The sequence below is a fragment of the Hydra vulgaris genome, chromosome 02 (genome assembly GCF_038396675.1).
Source record: "Hydra vulgaris chromosome 02, alternate assembly HydraT2T_AEP".
NCBI classification, from domain to species: Eukaryota; Metazoa; Cnidaria; class Hydrozoa; order Anthoathecata; family Hydridae; genus Hydra; species Hydra vulgaris.
In genome coordinates, this window is record NC_088921.1 from 63,824,215 (window position 1) to 63,844,480 (window position 20,266).

Here is a 20,266-nt window from a genome sequence, read left to right on the forward strand (position 1 = left end):
ATCCTTCATCTTCTAAAGAGGTTTAAAAAGCTAATCCATACAAACAACTTAACATTTAACCAATAAAATTGGAACGTTTGAAATTAATAATTCAACACTTTTAAATCAAAGTTCGGATCCTGATATTAACTTTTATAATAACGATGAAGTAATCAAACATATTAGCCCATTATATTATAACTCAAACTCAAAAAATATCACGGAAGGAATGGACGATAACTCATTTTCAATTCTCCATATTAATATTAGGAGTATTCAAAAAAATTTTAAATCATTGAAACAGTTTTTATATAAAATCAAAATTAGTTTTAACATTATTTGTCTTAGTGAAACATGGTGTCGTGATAAAAATATTGAAAGCGATTCAAATTTCCAAATACCTAATTATAATGTGGTACACCAAGTTAGAGGTTGGGGCAAGGAAGGTGGGGGTTTATGTATATTTATTTATGTATATTCAAGTCCTTACGGTATGTCCTTATGTATATTTATTGTTATTAATGTTATTATGTAATATTATGTATTAATTTGTAATATTATGTATTATTATGTAATATTATGTATTATTATGTAATATTATGTTATTATTAATGTAATATTATGTATTATTATGTAATATTATGTTATTATTAATGTAATATTATGTATTATTATGTAATATTATGTATTATTATGTAATATTATGTATTAATATTATGTAATATTTATTGTTATTAATGTTATTATGTAATATTATGTATATTTATTACGGTAAGTCCTTATATATATTTATTATGTATATTCAAGTCCTTACGGTCTTGTCACAGAACACCGCGGAAGTGCATTTAACCAGGAAGTTCACGCCTCCTTCCTTACCGTGACGCGAAAATTTTTCCAGAGCTCGTTTCGAACCTGGATCTCCAGTGGTTAGAGCGCTTGCTTATAAAGCAAGCGCTCTAACCGCTGCGCCACGGCCGCATTTTATTATTAACTCATTGTCATACAAATTTATGCAAAATTTAAACTCAACGACTATTGACAACGAATCATTATGCGTGGAAATCGTTAGCAAAACCTCAAGAAATATTATTGTACATGTACTATATAGACTGCCTACAGGAAAAATTAATGCATTTAAAGACCACATTAAAAAAATAATTTAAAAAAAATCAAGTATAAATAAAAGTGTGTATTTTATCGGAGACATTAACCTCAACATTTTTGACTACGACGTTAATAAGCACATTAATAATTTCTTTAATGTCTTTTTTCAATCTGGTTACATACCATTAATCAATAAACCCACGCGTGTAACTAAGGCTAGTGTGACATCAATAGATCAAATTTTTATCAATGAATTTCTTACATCAAAAATAAAAACAAGAATATTTAAAACGAATATTTCGGATCACTTTCCGATTTTTATTATTTCAAATAAATGCAATAAGTCTTATTCTCACAAAAGGAAAGTAACAAAACGACTAATAAACGATGTCTCCATTAAATCTTTTCATGATATTATATCATTTGAAAAATGGGACGAAACTCTATTAAACTTAAATGCTGATGAAGCCTATGATATCTTCTTAGCTAAATTTCTTAAATATCATAATAAAGCATTTCCCAAAGTTACAAAATTAATAAAAGAAAAAAGCCTTTCAAGCCCTTGGATAACAAAGGAAATTATTAAATCTTTAAAAATAAAACAGTGATTATATTGCAAATATCTTAAAAAAAGATCACTAAAAAAATGAAACTAACTATAAAAATTATAAACGTTTATTTGAGTTAATTTTGAGACGTTCAAAAACTAATTACTATTCAGATCAAGTAATAAAAAATAATGGTTCACAAAACACATGGCACGTTATTAAGGAAGTAGGGGAGATGGGGGCGCATTGATCGCCGGGGCAGTATGATCTTTTGGCTTTTACTCGTTCATTTTTGCCTTACTAGAAGTGAGGTTGCAATTTAATTAACCATAATGCTTCCCTAATTGATTATTCGTAATATTTTTTCATAAGGTTATCAGCGTCAAAAAAAATAAAGAAAATATTGTTTTTCGTCATAAAAAGTGATTTTTTTAAATCGTACTATAATTCAAATATATTTTTATTTAGATGTCTGTATGGGTTAACAACAATTTTATTTTAAATTTGTAAGGTGTATAATATAATATATAATTTTTATTTGGCTGCAATTTATACAGTAGATATTGCTATCAATATGCTACCTACACCTATTGGGGTACATTGATCTTTGACTATGCGGGGCCCATTGATCGGAGGATCAAAGTGCCCCATAGAAGACGAAGTGCCCCATGTTTTTGTTTATAAGCAATACAGTTAAACGAATGGAATTGTATTTATAATTTAAAAAAAAACTATATATAAACAAACAATAGCTTTTAGCATTTCATTTTTTAAATCTACTTATGTTATAAGCTAGTAATAATAATACTATTATTTTATAATATCAAAAGAATAATATTTAACATAATAATTAAAAAATATTTAACATAATATTATTATGTTAAATATTAGCATTTATTAAAAACATATGTTTTTATTGATACATTTTTTTACAGATCTTAAAATGGTTAGAAATAGAATTAAAAAAACAAATAAAGTTGCTATACCAAGTGAAACAATGAAAGTAGCTGTTAATAAAGTTTTAGAAGGAACACAACTGAATGTTGTAGCACGTCAGTTTAACATAGATAGAATGACTTTAAAAAGATATTGTCGTAAAAAGAGGCTTAATCCAAATGAAGCTTTCAAGCCTAACTACAACAATAGACAAGTTTTTACAGCAGAAGATGAAAAAAGTTTATCAAGTTATTTACTAATTGCATCAAAAATGAACTATGGCCTTTCAACTAGGTCAACGCGATTATTGGCATATGAATTTGCTTTAAAAAACGATAAGATATGCCCATCATCATGGATCAAAAATAAAATTGCAGGCATTGATTGGTTGCAAGGTTTTATGAAAAGACAACCAGAGTTGTCTCTACGAACACCTGAAGCAACGAGCTTCGCTCGATCAACAGCTTTTAACAAACACACTGTAAGAGAGTTTTTTCAAAATCTTAAAACGGTAAGAAATCGATATAAATATAATCCTAACTGTATATATAATGTTGATGAAACTGGTTTAACAACCGCTCAAAAGCCGGTAAAGGTTTTAGCTGGTAGAGGAAGCAAACAAGTTGGAAGAATCACATCTGCAGAACGAGGAACATTGGTAACTGCATGTTGTGCCTCTAATGCTATTGGAAATTCCATTCCTCCATTATTTATTTTTCCTAGGGTAAAGTTTCATGATTACATGATTAAGGAAGGACCTCCTGGATGTGTGGGATTTGCAAATCCTTCTGGTTGGATGAACTCAGAAATTTTCATCAGTTACAGATAGAGCTGCTCCAGATACAGTTACTATCACTCCTGTCAACAACATGGAATCTGAAATGATACCAGCACATGTTAATCACATAGAGTCTGAAATAACTATAGTAAATATTGAAACAAGTATTTTAAACAAAGTGTCAACAAGTGTTGCTTCTATAATCTCGCCTGAGGTTTTAAAACCTTACCCAAAAGCATCTGCCAGAAAAAAAAATGTTAAAAGTAGGCAGTTAAAAACAAGGATCTTGACTGATACTCCTGTCAGAAATGAAATTCGTTTGTCAAAAGAAAAGAAAATTTTGAAGCAAACCAAAAATCAACAAAAAGTCTCCACAAAAGATAAGAAAGAAACTAAGAATTACTTGCTTAGGAATAAAAAACAATGTAAACCAAAAGCTGCTTCACAACTTGACTTTCACAAATGATGAAATATTCTTAATCAAAATATTGTACTTTTAACAAGTTTTGTAAACTTAAAAGTTGTATTCTTATTTCAGTCTTTATATTTCAGTTCTTATAAATTTCAAGTTGTTGTAAAGTTTTAAACGTATATAAAGCGGGTAGCTTATAGCTGCTGTGGTTTATACATTTTTTAATTAAAAATTAGACTAGTGGGTTTAACTGCTATATTTAAAAAATAATTAAAAAATTTAGATGTATTATATGTTATACAATATTACCCTTTGACTAAATTATTTACAAGATTTAGTTATAGAAGTGTTAAACGTTTAGATAATATTACGCATATAAGATCAATGTGCCCCAAGTCGGAGATCATAGTACCTCATAGTTTGGGGTACATTGATCTTTTGAGAGGGTTGTTTAAAAGTTAAAATTATTCATGTTTATCATTTTTTTAAATCAAAATATTTATATATTCCAAAAGCCAGATAGTTCTACATGTGTTTTGTAGTTAATAAGTTTTTACATCTCTTTCAGGTTCTGCGTAATTTTCAAAACACTGCTACGGCGATCAATGCGCCCCCATCTCCCCTAATTGGCAGGAAAAATTTAGACAGAAATGCTCTGCCAAAAAATTTGAAGTTCAATAATAAATTAGTTGTTGATAAACCTATAGTAGCAGAAACGCTTAACAACTTTTTTGTTAATGTTGGTAAAAGTTTAGCCGGTAAAATTGAACCATCTAAAATAAGCTTTAAATCATATTTGACATCAAATAACACTATTATGTCTAATCATGAACTTACGAAAAAAAAATTAATGAATTCAGTATCTATGTTAAAACCTAACAAAAGTTCAGGTTCAGATGATGTCATCAGTAATGTCGTTATTAATTCACTAAAATATATAACAATACCACTTTTACATATTTTTAAATTATCTTTAAAACATGGAGTTTTTCCTGAAAAACTAAAAAGTGCAAAGGTTACACCAATTTTTAAACAGGTGATCCTTCTGATGTTTCCAACTACAGACCGATCTCAGTTCTTAATTGTTTTTCCAAGATTTTGGAGCGTGTAATGTATAATAGACTTTATTCCTTCTTAAATGTAAATAATATTCTTTACAATAAACAATTTGGTTTTAAATCCGGTCATTCGACCGATCATGCAATAATTAATCTTGTACAAGAAATATTTAAAGCTTTTGATGAACAAAAATTTACTTTAGGTGTCTATTGATCTAAGCAAAGCGTTTGATACCGTAGATCATAATATTCTCTTATATAACTTGAAAATTATGGTATCAAAAATTCTAACTTAGATTGGTTTAAGAGTTATTTGAAGAATAGAAATCAATGCATTTTATATGATGGCGAAAAAACAGATTTAATGACAATTAACTGCGGAGTCCCCAAGGATCAATTTTAGGACCGCTTTTGTTTCTCATTTATATAAATGACTTGAGTAAATTTTCCAATATCTTAAACTCAATTTTATTTGCCGACGATACTAATGTATTTTATTCTAATAAAGGTATTAATATTTTAATTGCAACAATGAACAAAGAGCTTGAGAAACTAAGCGAATGGTTTATGTCGAATAAATTGTCCGTTAGTATTAAAAAAACAAAATAAACTTTCTTCCATCGTCTTCATGATAAAGTCAACGTTCCTTTAAAACTTCCTGAGCTTTTTATTAATAACTCTTATGTCAAAAGAAAGCGTTCTTTGTTGTTTCTAGGTGTAGTTTTAGATGAAAATGTAACGTGGAAAGAGCACATACGTATAATCCATAATAAAATCTCAAAAAATATAGGCCTCTTATATAAAGCAAAACAGTTGTTAAACCAAACTTGTTTGAAATTTATTTATTTTTCTTTTATTCATAAATATCTAAATTACGCTAATGTTGCTTGGTGCAGCACTAATGTATCTAAAAATAAAAAGCTTTTAATTAAACAAAAACACGCTGTAAAAATTATTGGAAATGTGGATCGCTTCTCGCACGCTAAATTTCTTTTTAATAAATTCAAAATACTTAACGTATTTCAACTTAATTTATATCATATTCTTATATTTATGTTCAAAGTAGACAATAAAATGGCACCCATTTTATTTAACTCATTTTTTGAAAAAATAAATCATTTATACCCAACAAGATTTTCAAATAACAATTATATTCAACCAAAAGCTTATTATTCTGCTACTAAGTTCTCAATTGCAATCAGAGGACCTACATTATGGAACACATTATTGGATAACGAGTTAAAAAAAATTCCTTCCCTTGATCAATTTAAAAATAAAATAAAAAATAAACTTTTAATAATTGACAATGAACAAGACTTCTTCTGAAACTTTTAATTAGGAGTAATCAATCGTTTCATTTACTTGTTATTTACTTTATTTTTTATCATATTTATTTTTGATTTTAATCTGAATCTTTACCTTTCTTTGATGTTCATGTTTTATCTCATTTTTATTTATTTTTAAATTTAAAATCTTAATAAATAAAAGTTTGAAAAGAAATAAAATAATGCGTGTAAAAAGTATTTTTTATATTTGCATTTTATGCATATATTACATTGTGATAACGGTAATACTTTTTTGTTATTTATATTCTTGTTTTGAAGGGGCTTGGCGATAAGACTGAATTTGTCTTCTTCTTGCCCCAGCCGTGTTTATACATTTTGTAAAAGTCTAATTTTGTAAAATAATTCTTTATGGCGAAATACATACATACATATTGGTTATGTGTAAAAGCGACTTGGTACACGCTTGCGATAAAAAGTACATTAATATGAAGGAATGAAAAAACCCATACGTGAAAAAGGTAATTTGACTACTAGGCAAGAGGGTATTCATAAAATACGGACGCAGCAATACCACTGATTTAGGACTCTACCTTCCCTTTGTTTGCGAATGTCGGCTTTTAATAAGCTCATAGTAACAAAATAAACTCGTAATAGTCACTGATCCTGAATAGTTATAAAATTCCAAAAGCGAGTTTTAATTATTGTAAATCTTCTTTGATATGCAAAGGACAACAAAAAAATTTTTTTAAACCGTGATAGTAAGTAACACGCGTTATTTTCCAGACTATTCTTAAGATTACTATAAATTTAAGAAAGACAGGATTGTGTGGCGTTAACTTTAAAAATATTAAAACAAATCGCTCAAAACAGAAGTATGAGTTTTAAAACCATTAATTATATAACTAGCATACGTTTTTTAGCAGTGGTAATAAATACGATTTCTGGCGTACGTTATGAACCCGATGCATTAGAAAGGGAGTTTCACTAAGACTTACTATTTACGAGAAACTTTTTTATTCCTACCCCTGCCTCGAGATAACGCTTATATGCTTAAACTCACTGATATCTATATTGGTATTTTTGAAAAAAAAAAAATTTTTTTCAGGAGATGCAGTATTCATTTGTCATAAGATTTTTTAATTTTCTTTCTTTGGGACTACTCAATGTGAATTTATTTGTCTAATTCAAAAAATTTTTTTGCTAAAGTGTAAAAGGCGATAAAATCTGAACCAATTAGACATTCAAAAATTCTATGACAAATCAATTTTTGACCTATTACAATACCAATTTTAGAGTGTCAATAGTCATTTTATTTATAAAATGTTGATGAAAGCGATGCTTTTTCTTTTTTTTAACGATATGCCTAATTTTGATATTTTTTGTAAATAACTGCTTATTGTGAATATAAATTTTATTCTTAAAAATATTTAAAAACTTTTTTCATAGACCTTAGACTTAAAATATAGCCCTTGAAAATCTAATTACCAAATAATAATTTTATTTTTTTGTGTGTTAATATTACAACAACAAAAAAAACTAAAATTGTTATTTGTAGATTAGATTCTTATCAAATTCTTTTAAAATTAAAAAAAAAAAGTCAAGTTCTTTCAATTGCATTATCATAATAATGCTATTGAAACATCTTGTTTTTTTCATTTTAAATACTTTAAAATGAATTTGAAGGTACATACAGGTAAGTACTCGTCGGGTTATTATAGTGTATAATTTATGGCAACCCCTTAGCTTATTTACTAAGTTAATTAACATATATTAATACGACAATCAATAAACCGTATCACGGGCCGCTTACTATTCGCTGTAATAAGTCACGACTTCTTTTTTTCAACATTATAAAATAAATACTTTTGTACTGGTTTTGGTCAAGCAATATTATAATTAATTAGAATTTTATTGCCTAAAAAACATAGAGCCTACCTCTTAGTGCGAGACTAAGAGGCGAGCTCTTAGCCTCGCACTAAGAGACTATGTTTTTTAGGCGATAAAATTTTAATTATATTGCTAGACCCAAAACTGCCCCTGTAAAATATCACAGTATCCAGTTTTTTATTTTTCGTAATAATAAAATTTCACAAAACTCTTGGCCAATCAATTCGGGAATTAAGCAACTGATGAGCGCAAGAAAATGAAAGATTGCAAACACCAATTTCTGCTAAAGAAGTTCGAACTGAACACTCCTTTTCTTCGCCAGTTTTCTTTTCATCGGCTTGTTTGAAGGTTTGCTTTAAAAGAATTGCAGTACCAGGGAGAATATTTAGAAGAACACAGCAATCTTTTAATCTAAAAAAAATGTACAAAAAATCAGAAGACGCATATTTAGTAATCAAATTTATAAAAGATTGTGAGCATAAATAAATGTTACTTTATTTCTGGTTTCAACAAATTATGATAATATTTTAAGCGATTGTTTAAAAAGATATTTTTTAAAAAGATTGTTTAAAAAGATTGTTTAAAAAGATGTGTGTTAATCAAATGATTTTAAAATGTTTTAAGGAACTAACACAAAGAAGCAACCTGAGTCAAAAAAGGCTTTAATAAAAATGTTTTTTTAAAACGTTTTAACTTGAGTTAAACATTAAAATTTAAACGTCTTAAGTTGTCTCAAACACAAAAAATTCATAAAATGCCGAACACTGAAAAGTTGTTAATAGTAAATGTTAATAATAAAGTTGTTAATGGTAAAAGGTTGTTAACATTAAAATAATAGCTTGAGGTTAAAAATAAAACATGATGTCTCTTTAATTAAAAACGTATAGGTTTCAAGATTTTAACCCTAACTTTTAAAAGCTTCAAGTTAACAATAACGAATAAAAAATAATAATCTTCAAGTCTCCAGATAAATACGTGAAAAACGGGACTTATTTCGCTGAAAATTATTAGAATGGTAAAATACTTTTTATTTGATTAAACTAATTTTTTTTTCTGTATTATATTTGTATCATAATAAAAATTCTATATTTTTAAATAAATAAAAAAAAAGATAAAATAAAAATAAAGTATATATTAACTTAATAGAAGTTTCGTAGCGAATATCGAGGGAAATTTACGAGTTAAAAGTTTATGTTTAAAATTAATCTTTTTCTTTCTTATTTTTTGAAAGTATAGTGCAATTTACTGTTAATAAAGGTTTATAATAAAAAAATAAAAAACAGAGATGAAGAATGAGAAATTTATTGGAAAAGCTAACCAGCATCATTAGGTCGTTTTTTATTTTACTCAAATTGTTTTACAACATATTCTTTATTTACACAAACATGTGCTTTTACATATCAAATGATAATGTTATGTTTTATAACATGATCATTTCTTAAATACTGCGTCAATAAAGTATTTTCATGTTGCCTAGCCTATGTTTGTGTAAAACAATATTAATAAGGCTTTACGGACAACACTACATACCAGTGTCTTAATAGCGTATAGTTTGTGTTCTAAAAATAGTTTTTTTTCAGTAACGTAAGGCATTATGGGACGGATATTCGGACAAATATTGCACAGAAACAATAGAATTTCTTAAAAACGCGAGTGGTTGTGAGATTGCTATTTGAACCAACAAACAATTTGATGGAGAGTTACTAACAAGGCCAAAAGTACCAAAGCCAAGACCAAGGCCACATGTTACAAGGCCCAGCCCAGGACCTAGGCTAAAGATTTTAGGGCCACGAACTAGAGTTTCAAGACCAAGGCAAAAAATAAGAGATTTAATGCCAAGGCCTATTCAAACATTTTTAAGACCAAAGACTTAAATTTTGGTCTTACGTTAAGTCTACTTATTAACAAAACTGTAGGTATCAAGTGTTGTGACAATAAAACCACATGTTGTGAAATTAGACCAAGGTTATGCGCAGAATTCAACGAAGTCAATAAGAAAATATTATTGTAGATATATATGAAAGCCGAAAACAAAAATACATAAATAAAATTATTTCAAAAAATCTATTAAATATTGGGTAGATTAGGGTAATATAAGCACTTTAAGCAAAAAATGGAATATTTTCATAAATAATTATGCTGGATCCAAAATTTTTGCAAATAAACAATTTTTAGGAATCCCTACTCATTATTCACTTAGATATTTGGGCACCCGAAATTTTTTCCAAAAAAAAACAGAGGTTTTAAAAAAGTAGCAAAAGTGCTCATATTACCTAGATCACTTGGTAATATGAGCACTTTAAATTAGCTCAAAAAAATAACATTAATAAAATTAAAAAATACCAACCTGATAATTAGAACTAATTTTCGGAATATAATGATTCTTTATTAACAAAACTTATCATTAAAAGATCAAATTTTAGGCCATTTTTTATTAAAACAATACTACTTTGTTTTCGTTAATTTATCAATTTTACTAACTCTGAACTTTGAACACAAAAACTTTGAACAAAAAAAACTTGAAAAAAAAGAAAACTTTGAACAAAAAAAATTCAAATTTTTTGAATTAAAATTACTGAAAAATATTTAGTATTGTTGAAATATTAAATTTTTTTAATAATTTTACCACGTTTTGTTTTTATTCAAAAATCAATTAAAACCACTGCGATATTAGGACTTTAAACTAAGTAAATTTAATGAAAAACACTGGGTAATTTGAACATGCTCATATTGTACAAAAATAGCATCTTTAAATTAAGTCAAAACTAAATCTTTTTATGGATTGTTTTTCAAACTAATATATTTTAAGCTAATATATTTTTCTATATAGGCTATATTTTTATATATTTTATAGATTTTTCTATAAGGTTAATATATTTTTATTAATATATTTTAGGCTAATATATTTTTCTTTATGAAAAAATAAAATACATTTTTTGTAGCACCAAAATTTCGCGCCATAGATTTATTCGAGCGTGATTATATTATTTTAACAACGCAAAAAATTTAAAAGCGTTTTAGTTAGATGATACCCGCTATTTACTGCATATAAATTGACACTAATTATACCGATTTCTGTTATCACCACAAAAAATTGATTCAAAAAATGCAAAGCAACTTTAATTTCACTTCTAACATCTAAGAAATCTTTAAGTATGCTCATATTACCAAGGTGCTCATATTACCCTCTACCCGACATTACTAACTTTTAAACAGATTTAGATAAGTTAAATAAAAACAGTATAAGTAAATAAAAAATACTTCATAATAAATTATAATTCAAATATAATAAAAACTATTTTAATTCAAAAAATCTTAAAATTCTGTTTTGAATTATAAGAAAGAATCATGTTTTTATCTTTTTTCTAAATTTTCAAATGTTTTAACTAATAAAAACGTCAAGATATATTATGTGACTTAATATATAGATGTAATAAATTCTCATTAACTCATGTCATTGATTATTGCTTTAAATAGTCAAAAATGGAAACTTAAACTGTGACATAAAACACAAAATTAAGTTCTAAAGCTTTTAAGTAAACAAAAATAATTCTTGTAAACAAAATCAACTGTAATAAAATTTTTAAAACAAAAATTTAAAGGCAAAAATTTTCAAGGGCAAGGCCAACAGTTTCAAGGCCAAGACCAAGGCTAAGGCCTTAAGGCAAGGTCGATGCCAAGGCAAGGTCGACACCAAGGCCAACGACTAACAACTCTGGAAGAAAGTTCTGAATTCTTAAAGAAAATGTGGAAGGCCAAGGCTAAAACAATAAAGGCTGAGACCAAGACCAAAGCCGAGGTCTTAATTTTTGTCAGACAAATCTCAATCGTAGGTAACAAGGGACTTTCCCGATAATTTTCAGACCTAATTGTAAAGAAAATCGCTAAGTACAATATTTTGGGCCCATAAAACTGAAATATGTTGTCAATGAGCGTGATTATGCGCACTCGTCATAAATTCATTAAGAGCGATTGTTTGCATTACAAATTGGTGTTGCTCACCTCTTATCTATTATTTGCGTCTGATGGCATTTTTGTTGAGTTTACACTAAGCATTTTTTTTAAATGTTCAACATATTAGCTTTAATTTCTACATAAATAATTTTATCGTTTTAACTACATAGTGTTTACAAAGTGTTAGAGGTCGAATACCTCTAACTAACACTCTGAAGAAGGCTTGAATTTCAAAACTGTTGTACAACAAAGAGTTGGCTAGTAAATACATTTTAACTGTATTTAAAATATTCGAGGAATATTGAGAAATAGGAATCCTACTTTATACTATAAAAAAACAAAAATAAAAAACTTGTGGTTTGTAGGAAATACAGGCAGCTATTATAAAAAAAACTTATAAAAATTCCAATACTGATAATGAGAACTACTTCAAATTGAAAAATTTGCACATAACTAATATTTACTCCTATTATCCAAACACGTTTTCTTAATTTATTGCATTTTCTAGGTGTATGGTTTACCTATTTATGTTTTGTCGGAGTATTCTGTGCTATTTTATTTTAAAATGTGAGTAAAATCCACTTTAACTAGTGTATAATCAAACAATTGGTCCCAGTCATTCAAGAACATCACAGCAATGATAAACATATACCGGTCTGATTTATTATTTTTGTACTACTCGAAATCAGTCACAGATTGGTTACAAGCACAAAAGACATAAACCCAACAAACATGCCAGAAGCTTGTTCTATTGAAGTTTTATTTTTACTGGCAGCCAGGTAATACCTAATCCTGGTTTCTAGCTAGTAAAGATTATCAGCAGTTCAACTATCTTAAGCAAATATTTTGCTTATGAATTGCCTAAAAATCTTCAATAGTATACAACCTTCTGGCCTGTGTTTAGAACCCATATTTTTTGTGCTGAAGCCTGAAAATATTTTAGCTTGGCCTGAACATTTCAGTGTAATGCTATTTGTGTAAAAATTTAATTTATTTTAACACTACTACTATAGATCTAACTACTATTCTATTCAGATCAAAATACAACAAAAAAATATAAAAAATATATGGCTACTGTTAACTTTTATATGGAATGACTTCTAAAATAAAATTTTATTCAAGTTATTTTGATTTCTTAATTTTCCATACAAAAAGCTCTAGTTAACCGAAGAAATTTGCTGAAAGGGGATGAAAAAACTTAACTGAAGATTTTTAATAGTATTATTAAGAGATTTTCAAGGAACCAAATGAAACAGTTTGAGATAACAAAAGTTCAAGTTATTAATTGGGAATTAACACATTGGATGCAGGACACATATTAGTACATTTTCTGATGATTGATGTTTAAGCACAGGACACGTACTAGTACATTTTCTGAAGGTTGTTTCTTAAGTGCTTTTCCTATAGTAGTACGGGTTAACTGTAATTCTCAAATCAATATACTAGAATAACAAAATCTAATTTATTGCTGTAGTTACTGTTGAAGCAGTTTTTTAAAGTTTAAAAGCTAAATTAATATGCAACTAGTAAGTAACTGGGGCCCCGGCTTAAAATGAGACTTTTTACAAACCTGGACCTGGTAAAATCATAAGACTAGCAGGGGTTGATAGCCGGGGCTAGAAAAATATTTAAAATAATTTTTGTATTATAATTTTGTATTATACTTTTTGTATTATAATCATAATTATAACTTTAAATTTACATTTACTATTTATTACATAATGACATATACTTTTATATTTTTAAACTCTAATTTACTTTCATTAAGATTGCAAGCAACCACTATTAAGTTATGAGTTACTTTAAAATAGAGAACAGGTTAAAATACTAGAAAATGGTTAACTGAAGACTTAAAAAGTTGCAGAATGTATTAAAAATGAAAACACAAAGATGGGGAAGAGTTGAGGCTTTTTTAATGTGCAAGGACAAAAAACTAAATTAATAAAAGTTTTTATAGCATGATGGGACAGATACAGTAAAAGGATGCATCTTGTTGAATAAGCAGCCAAGTAAGAATGAGTTTTGGTTTATCGTAATAGTGATGATAGCTCGTTTGAACATTGACCATGATGTATTTGTAGAAAAAAGAAAAAAAAATTTACAATGTGCTTTTAGACTTCGTCTGAGAGTAAGAGGGTTGTTATTTGTCAATATAGGAATGCAAACAATATTGGAATAATTTTTTGCAGTAAATAGAGTTGTGTTGCCTTGAAAAATTTAAATCCACAAGCCACTGCAAGGCTTAGGGTGTTACAGAAGAGAAATCAGAATGAAAACTGGCGCTTGTTCAAAGCAATCAAATAGTGAAGATTTTTTGTCAAGAAAAGAGTATAAAGTTGAGTCCTTAGCTAATAAAGGTACTTTAGATGTAAAATTTTCATGAAGATTGCTATTGTAGATAAGAAACATTACAGGAGCAAAGATAGAACTTTGTGGTACCCTTAAAGTTACTTGAAATAAAGTGGAGCGTAGGCCTTTAAGAATAACTTAAATTTTGAAGTTAGAAAGAAGTAATTTATTAATCTCAAAAACTTTATATAAAGAAACTAATAACAGAGTGAAGACTTATCGTAGGATAGTTCGAGAGGTCAAAGTGTTTTCTGGAGTTTTGAAAAATTGGAACCACTTATTTAGCACTTTTTAAAAGTTTAGCAATAATCAAAGCGAATTCTGGAGAACACTTTTTTAAGACTTTGATGGAAATCTTGCCTGGAGCACTAACTGAAATGTTCAATTGAGAACAAACTTTAGCATTAGAAGCCATAGTGATTTTAATGTTTAACAATGGGTTAATCTGTTTAAGTGGCAGGAAGAGTGTGGCTATTAGATTCAAGAGTTGAATTAGAGTAAGATTTTTTTGGAAAAAACTCTGCCTTATTCTGGAGAAGTAAAAAGTCAGACCCATGAATTTGAGATTTAATGTTAGAGTTACTTTAGTTAATGACACTGTTGAAGACTAACCAAAAGTCTCTAGATCCTAACATCTGAGATAAGAAACAAGATTTAGTAAACATAGAATAACAGAGCTTAACATCAGACAGGACCTTTTTACATTGGCTTCTCAGAATAATAAAAGGACATTTGTTTATAAGAGAGATGTTCTTGTGAAAAAGATCAAAAAATTATTACTGTTTAATAAAGCTGTTTTAAAAACTGCTCAAGATGATAAAAAAATGCAGAGTAGAATGAGGATTAACTTAATATTGAAGAGAAGGAATAGAAGCTTCAAAGCTTTTTTTCTAGAAGGAAGAAAAGCTTCCAAGATACGCTTTATGCATACATATTATGGGTGTAAACATATATTTTTGCTAATTATTTAGATGCTAGAAAACAACATCCTTTCATATTTATATAAACTTTAGTATTTATATGGTGTAGTATTTGCCAAAATAGAAGATGATCAGATAAATGTGTGGTGTGACTCTAACATCACAAGAAAAGGAAGCATAGCCTTAGACAGATTAGAAAAAAGCATCTTATTGGACAATGTTTGTTAGAGAAGATTAAAGTGATTTAGCTATCAGCATGTAGAGAGTAGAGATGTACTGGAATTCCGGTCGGAAGTTGTATCTTTTTGATCAATTCACTTTTAGCTGGAATTAAATTTTTTTTTACTTTGTTTTAATGACATGTGACACAGGCTGTGTAAATAAATCAAAAAATCATTATCCTACAGAGCAATGAAGAACTATAGCTAAAACTAGGTAAAAAACATAAATGTAATTTTTGCAAATGTATTTGCAGTAACACTGTTTCTGCAAATAAAATTACATTTGTATTTTTTACCTAGGTTTACCGATAGTTCTTCATTGCTCTGTAGGATAATGATTTTTTGATTTATTTACACAGCCTGTGTCACATGTCATAGAAAAAAAAGTAAAAAAAAAATTTTAATTCCAGCCAGAATTGAATTGATCTAAAAGAAAAAAATTCCAGCCAGAATTCTGGTACATCCTTAGTAGAGAGGTAGAAGCTTCAGGAGAAAATGGTAGTGGTAAAAGTAAGAAAACTTGAAGAGAGTGGCTTTTTGTATGAATGAGGTTTAGTTAAAGTAAAAAAATGCTCTTGATTGTTTATATTAGAGAAACAGCATAAAAGAGGAAATCTAAAGCTTGATGATGATGATGACGACGATGATGATTATGATGATGATAATAATGATCATGATCATGATTGTGATGATGATAGTGATCATGATCATGATGATCATGACCATGATGATCATGATTATGAGGATCATGATTATGAGGATCATGATGATCATGATGATCATGATGATCATGACCATGATGATCATGATTATGAGGATCATGATGATCATGATGATCATGACCATGATGATCATGATTATGACAATCATGATGATAATGATCATAATGATAATGATCATGACAATCATAATGATAATGATCATGATCATCATGATCATTGTAATGATGATTATGATGATCATGTTGATCATAATGATTATATATACATATATATACAAAATATAAGATGAATTTTGACTAAAAAAAGTATAGTTTAGAATGTATAACTGTTTATGCAGCCTCGGTCACAAACCTGGCCCCTGCCCCAGCTATATTTTATCAAACCTGGCCCCAGTCAAATATCAACCCCAGTTGTTTACTACATATAACAAAGTTTTTTCCTAAAAAATTTATATTATAAATGAAATATTTCAAATAATGCAAGCATAAACTCACCGTTTAAAATATGTTTCAGGTCGTTTTGTATAGTTACCAAACAAGGTATATAATTTGTTGATATCATATTGCAACTGTGCTGCCCCTCCGCCATTAAAATGAGACTCTAGAACAACCTGAAGCAGAAACTGAATTTGGTTAGAATTGTGTCTTTTTTTAAAAAAATGTTAAATGTATAAAAAAAAAAAACTTACATCGTAAAAAAGCATTTCATCCAACATTTTAGCTGACTGTTTCCACACTTTTTCAAAGATTTCCGTGCAAAGTTTTTGCTCTAGTGAATGCAAGTAGTTTTTAACAAACAAAAACACATTACAAGCACTAGGTGATATTGAAGGCATTAAAATATCTTTTGGTAATGGAAGAGAATGCCATCTAAAACAATTAAAAGTAATAAAAGATATATACCATTAAAATAAATGAAAATTGAATAAAAAATGAAATCAACTCACTTTTCAGCTTGATATTTTTTAACATCACTTTGTAAACTATGTTTTATGTGTTCTACAAGAGATTGAACAAGGCTTTTAGAAAAACTCTCTAGCAACACCAAATGATCTTCAAAAACAGCTTTATCGGGGTTTTGTGCATTGTTTTCACATTTATAAGCATGCATTTGAATAAAATACTATATACAAAAAATAAAAATTCAATAAACCTTTTTTCTGAAAATTTAAAAACAAAACTGAGGTTAAAATGCAAACTTGTAAAAACTTTCAAAAAAAACAAAAATATCAATAAAATGAATTATGGTGAATTTTCTCAATATTTTTTGTAACTAAATTTTTGTATATAAAAAAAGTTTATTGTGATTTAATTATATTTTTATTTTATTTTTTCCCGTTATTTGTTGCACAATATTTCGCAACACAATTGATCAGGTTGTGAAGTATTGACAACAATACTTCACAACCTGATTGATTACAATATTAATTATATGCAGTAGTGGTGTAGTGGTAGAGCGCTCGCTTCATAAGCGAGAGGTTCCGAGTTCAATCCCCACCACGTCCCTGGTAGTACTGCGCTCAACTTGTTTCTCCGCGCAGCGGCCTTGTTCATCAAGGTTCGTGTTTCGGAGTTATAGAGTTGAGAGAGGATTATGACTACAATTAAGTAGCCTCCTCATCTGTAGTGGCCTTCTGGGCCTTGGGGAGGTGAAATAACAAAAAAAAAAAAAAAAAAAAAAAAAAAATTTCACAGCATTTTTGATAACAACAATATTTCACAACATGATTGATGACAACAATATTTCACAACATGATTGATAACAACAATATTTTACAACATGATTGATGACAACAATATTTCACAACATGATTTTATCAAGTTGCAGACTAAAACATGCATAGATGATACTACATATAACATAATTTTTGCATGAATTCATGTTATTATATTAAGAACATGAATTCATATAAAATTTTTATAAAAAAATGGATATTTATTGGAAAAATATGTACTTGCAACATGTATTGAGGTGAACTATTTTTTAAATTCTTCAAAAATTTGTGTTTTAATACTAATAGTAATTAAAATATTAATTCCTCTTAATATGAGAAAAGAGCTTTGTTCTCAAAATCAGAACAATTTTAAATTAAAACTTTAAAAAAATATTTATTTTTATCAAAAAAGATTTTATAAATTGGCCCAAAAAAGTTAGTTTTGCTAAATTTTAAATAAACATTAACAGGTTGTTAACTAGTAATAAATTTGATACAGGAATTTGATGAAATTGTGAATTTGTCAAAAAAATTCCCAAATGTACCCCCCTCGCCTGAGATTAAGTTGTGTACCGGAAATGTGTGGGGTCCTTTTCTTATATTTTTTCTTCTACTACTCCACTTTAGCGCTGCACACATTTATTGGACAGTGCCAAAAATAAAACAAAATACCATCTGTAACATTTATTGAAAATAATTATGAAATCAACACAAAATTAAATGTGGTTTCACAACGACAAGACAAATTAAGCTCCGATTTCCAAAGATATATTCAGAATTATATATTTTTATATTATAAGATAATCAGTGTGTATTAATTAATTATTATTAAGAATAATATATTTGATTTATTTTTAATCTTAATATATGATTGTCGCTTTCATGTTAAAAGTATTCTTTTGAATATATTTTTTTTTTCACTGGTGGGTATTAAAGAGCAATTTTTAAATTAATATTGTGATTTATGTTCAATGAAAATTTTTGCGGAAAATTTTTGCTAATGATCTTCTACTTCTAATTATTATTTAAATTCTGTTTGACATCCTTTATGGACAAACCTTTACACCATCTAATAAATTGTGTCATCAAAAGAAATGTTTTAAAAATAAAAAAATAAAAAAGGTTTTGAAAATAGTAAACACAAGTTCATAATTTCATATTTTACATTTACCTCAAGTTCCATTTTATAAGTCTCAGCAAAAATAACAACAAATGTTTAATTACAAAAGAATTACAAAAGATCGCAAGTGGTTGCATGCTATCGTGGCGGAGAATACCAACAGTTATTTTTTCATAATCATAAAATGTTATTATGACTACATCAATGACTATGGTTCATTAAAACATTTAAATTGACTTTTATGTTTTAAATTGAAGCAAGCAGTGAATCTAGTTTTCTTTTTTTTTTAATTTCTAGTACCAATTTGTTCTAATAAAAAAATAACATTTCTGTTATTAAAGGTATTTATTTTAAGTATTAATATACGTATTTAACTTACGTTTTAAATATAAGCAACCAGTAAAGTGAGTCTATTTTTGCTCATTAAATAAATTTCTAGAATCAGTTTGTTATAATCAAAAAACATATTTTTTTAAATTTTTTTTAAAAGTTTATTTTTTGCTAACTTTTTTAAATAATACTTGCTGTTGTTGGAACGCATTGTTGTTGGAACGCAAAAAATTATTAGCAAATTTTGAGAAATGAATTTTTTTCAGAGCGATTTTAGGGATTTTCGGAAAATCCCAATTCTCAAAGAGTTTTTTTCCAAGAGACATTTTTGCAATTATGGAAGCACATAGTTATACCAATAACAGCAATTTTATTTCAAGTCTCGAACAATAAATTATAACTTTTTATGTTATTTTTCTATTAGTTTTTTATAGTAATTAATTTTAAATAATTTATTTGGAGAATGGTATTTTTTCAATTTTAAATTGGGAATTTAATTTTATGAGCATTTGGAAATACCGCCCTACCCACAGGGCTAGTTTACACTCTGAATAAATTCTAAATCTTAATTATCTAAACTTTAATTCTTTTGAAACCCATGATAACATATATATATCGTGATAACCTACATACATACATAACATACATATATATATATATATATATATATATATATATATATATATATATATATATATATATAATGATAACCTACATATATATATATATCATGATAACCTACATATATATTATAATATCCTACATATATATATATATATATATATATATATATATATATATATATATATATATATATATATATATATATATATATATATATATATATATATATATATATATATATATATATCATGATAACCTACATATATATATATATATATATATATATATATATATATATATATATATATATATATATATATATAT

The 20,266-nt window shown here is 27.3% G+C and overlaps 1 protein-coding gene across 4 annotated transcripts in view; it reads right to left on the reverse strand.

Moving 5' to 3' along the window:
• Positions 1-7,923: 7,923 nt before the first annotated feature.
• LOC100212825 (RAD50-interacting protein 1) overlaps positions 7,924-20,266 on the reverse strand; it is a 45,368-nt gene continuing 33,025 nt past the window's right edge. For 2 of the 4 annotated variants that reach the window (XR_010636825.1, XR_010636826.1), the window contains exons 10-14: positions 17,101-17,276; positions 16,843-17,023; positions 16,649-16,764; positions 8,122-8,399; positions 7,924-8,016 (exon numbers count right to left, since the gene is read on the reverse strand). Coding sequence is in view for 2 of the 4 variants with exons in the window: in XM_065791683.1 (XP_065647755.1) it covers positions 8,189-8,399; positions 16,649-16,764; positions 16,843-17,023; positions 17,101-17,276 (684 nt within the window). In the remaining 2 variants the exon portion in view is untranslated. Of the gene's footprint in view, positions 8,400-16,648; positions 16,765-16,842; positions 17,024-17,100; positions 17,277-20,266 lie in introns of all 4 variants that reach the window. The other 2 variants (XM_065791683.1, XM_065791684.1) reach the window with 1 other exon arrangement.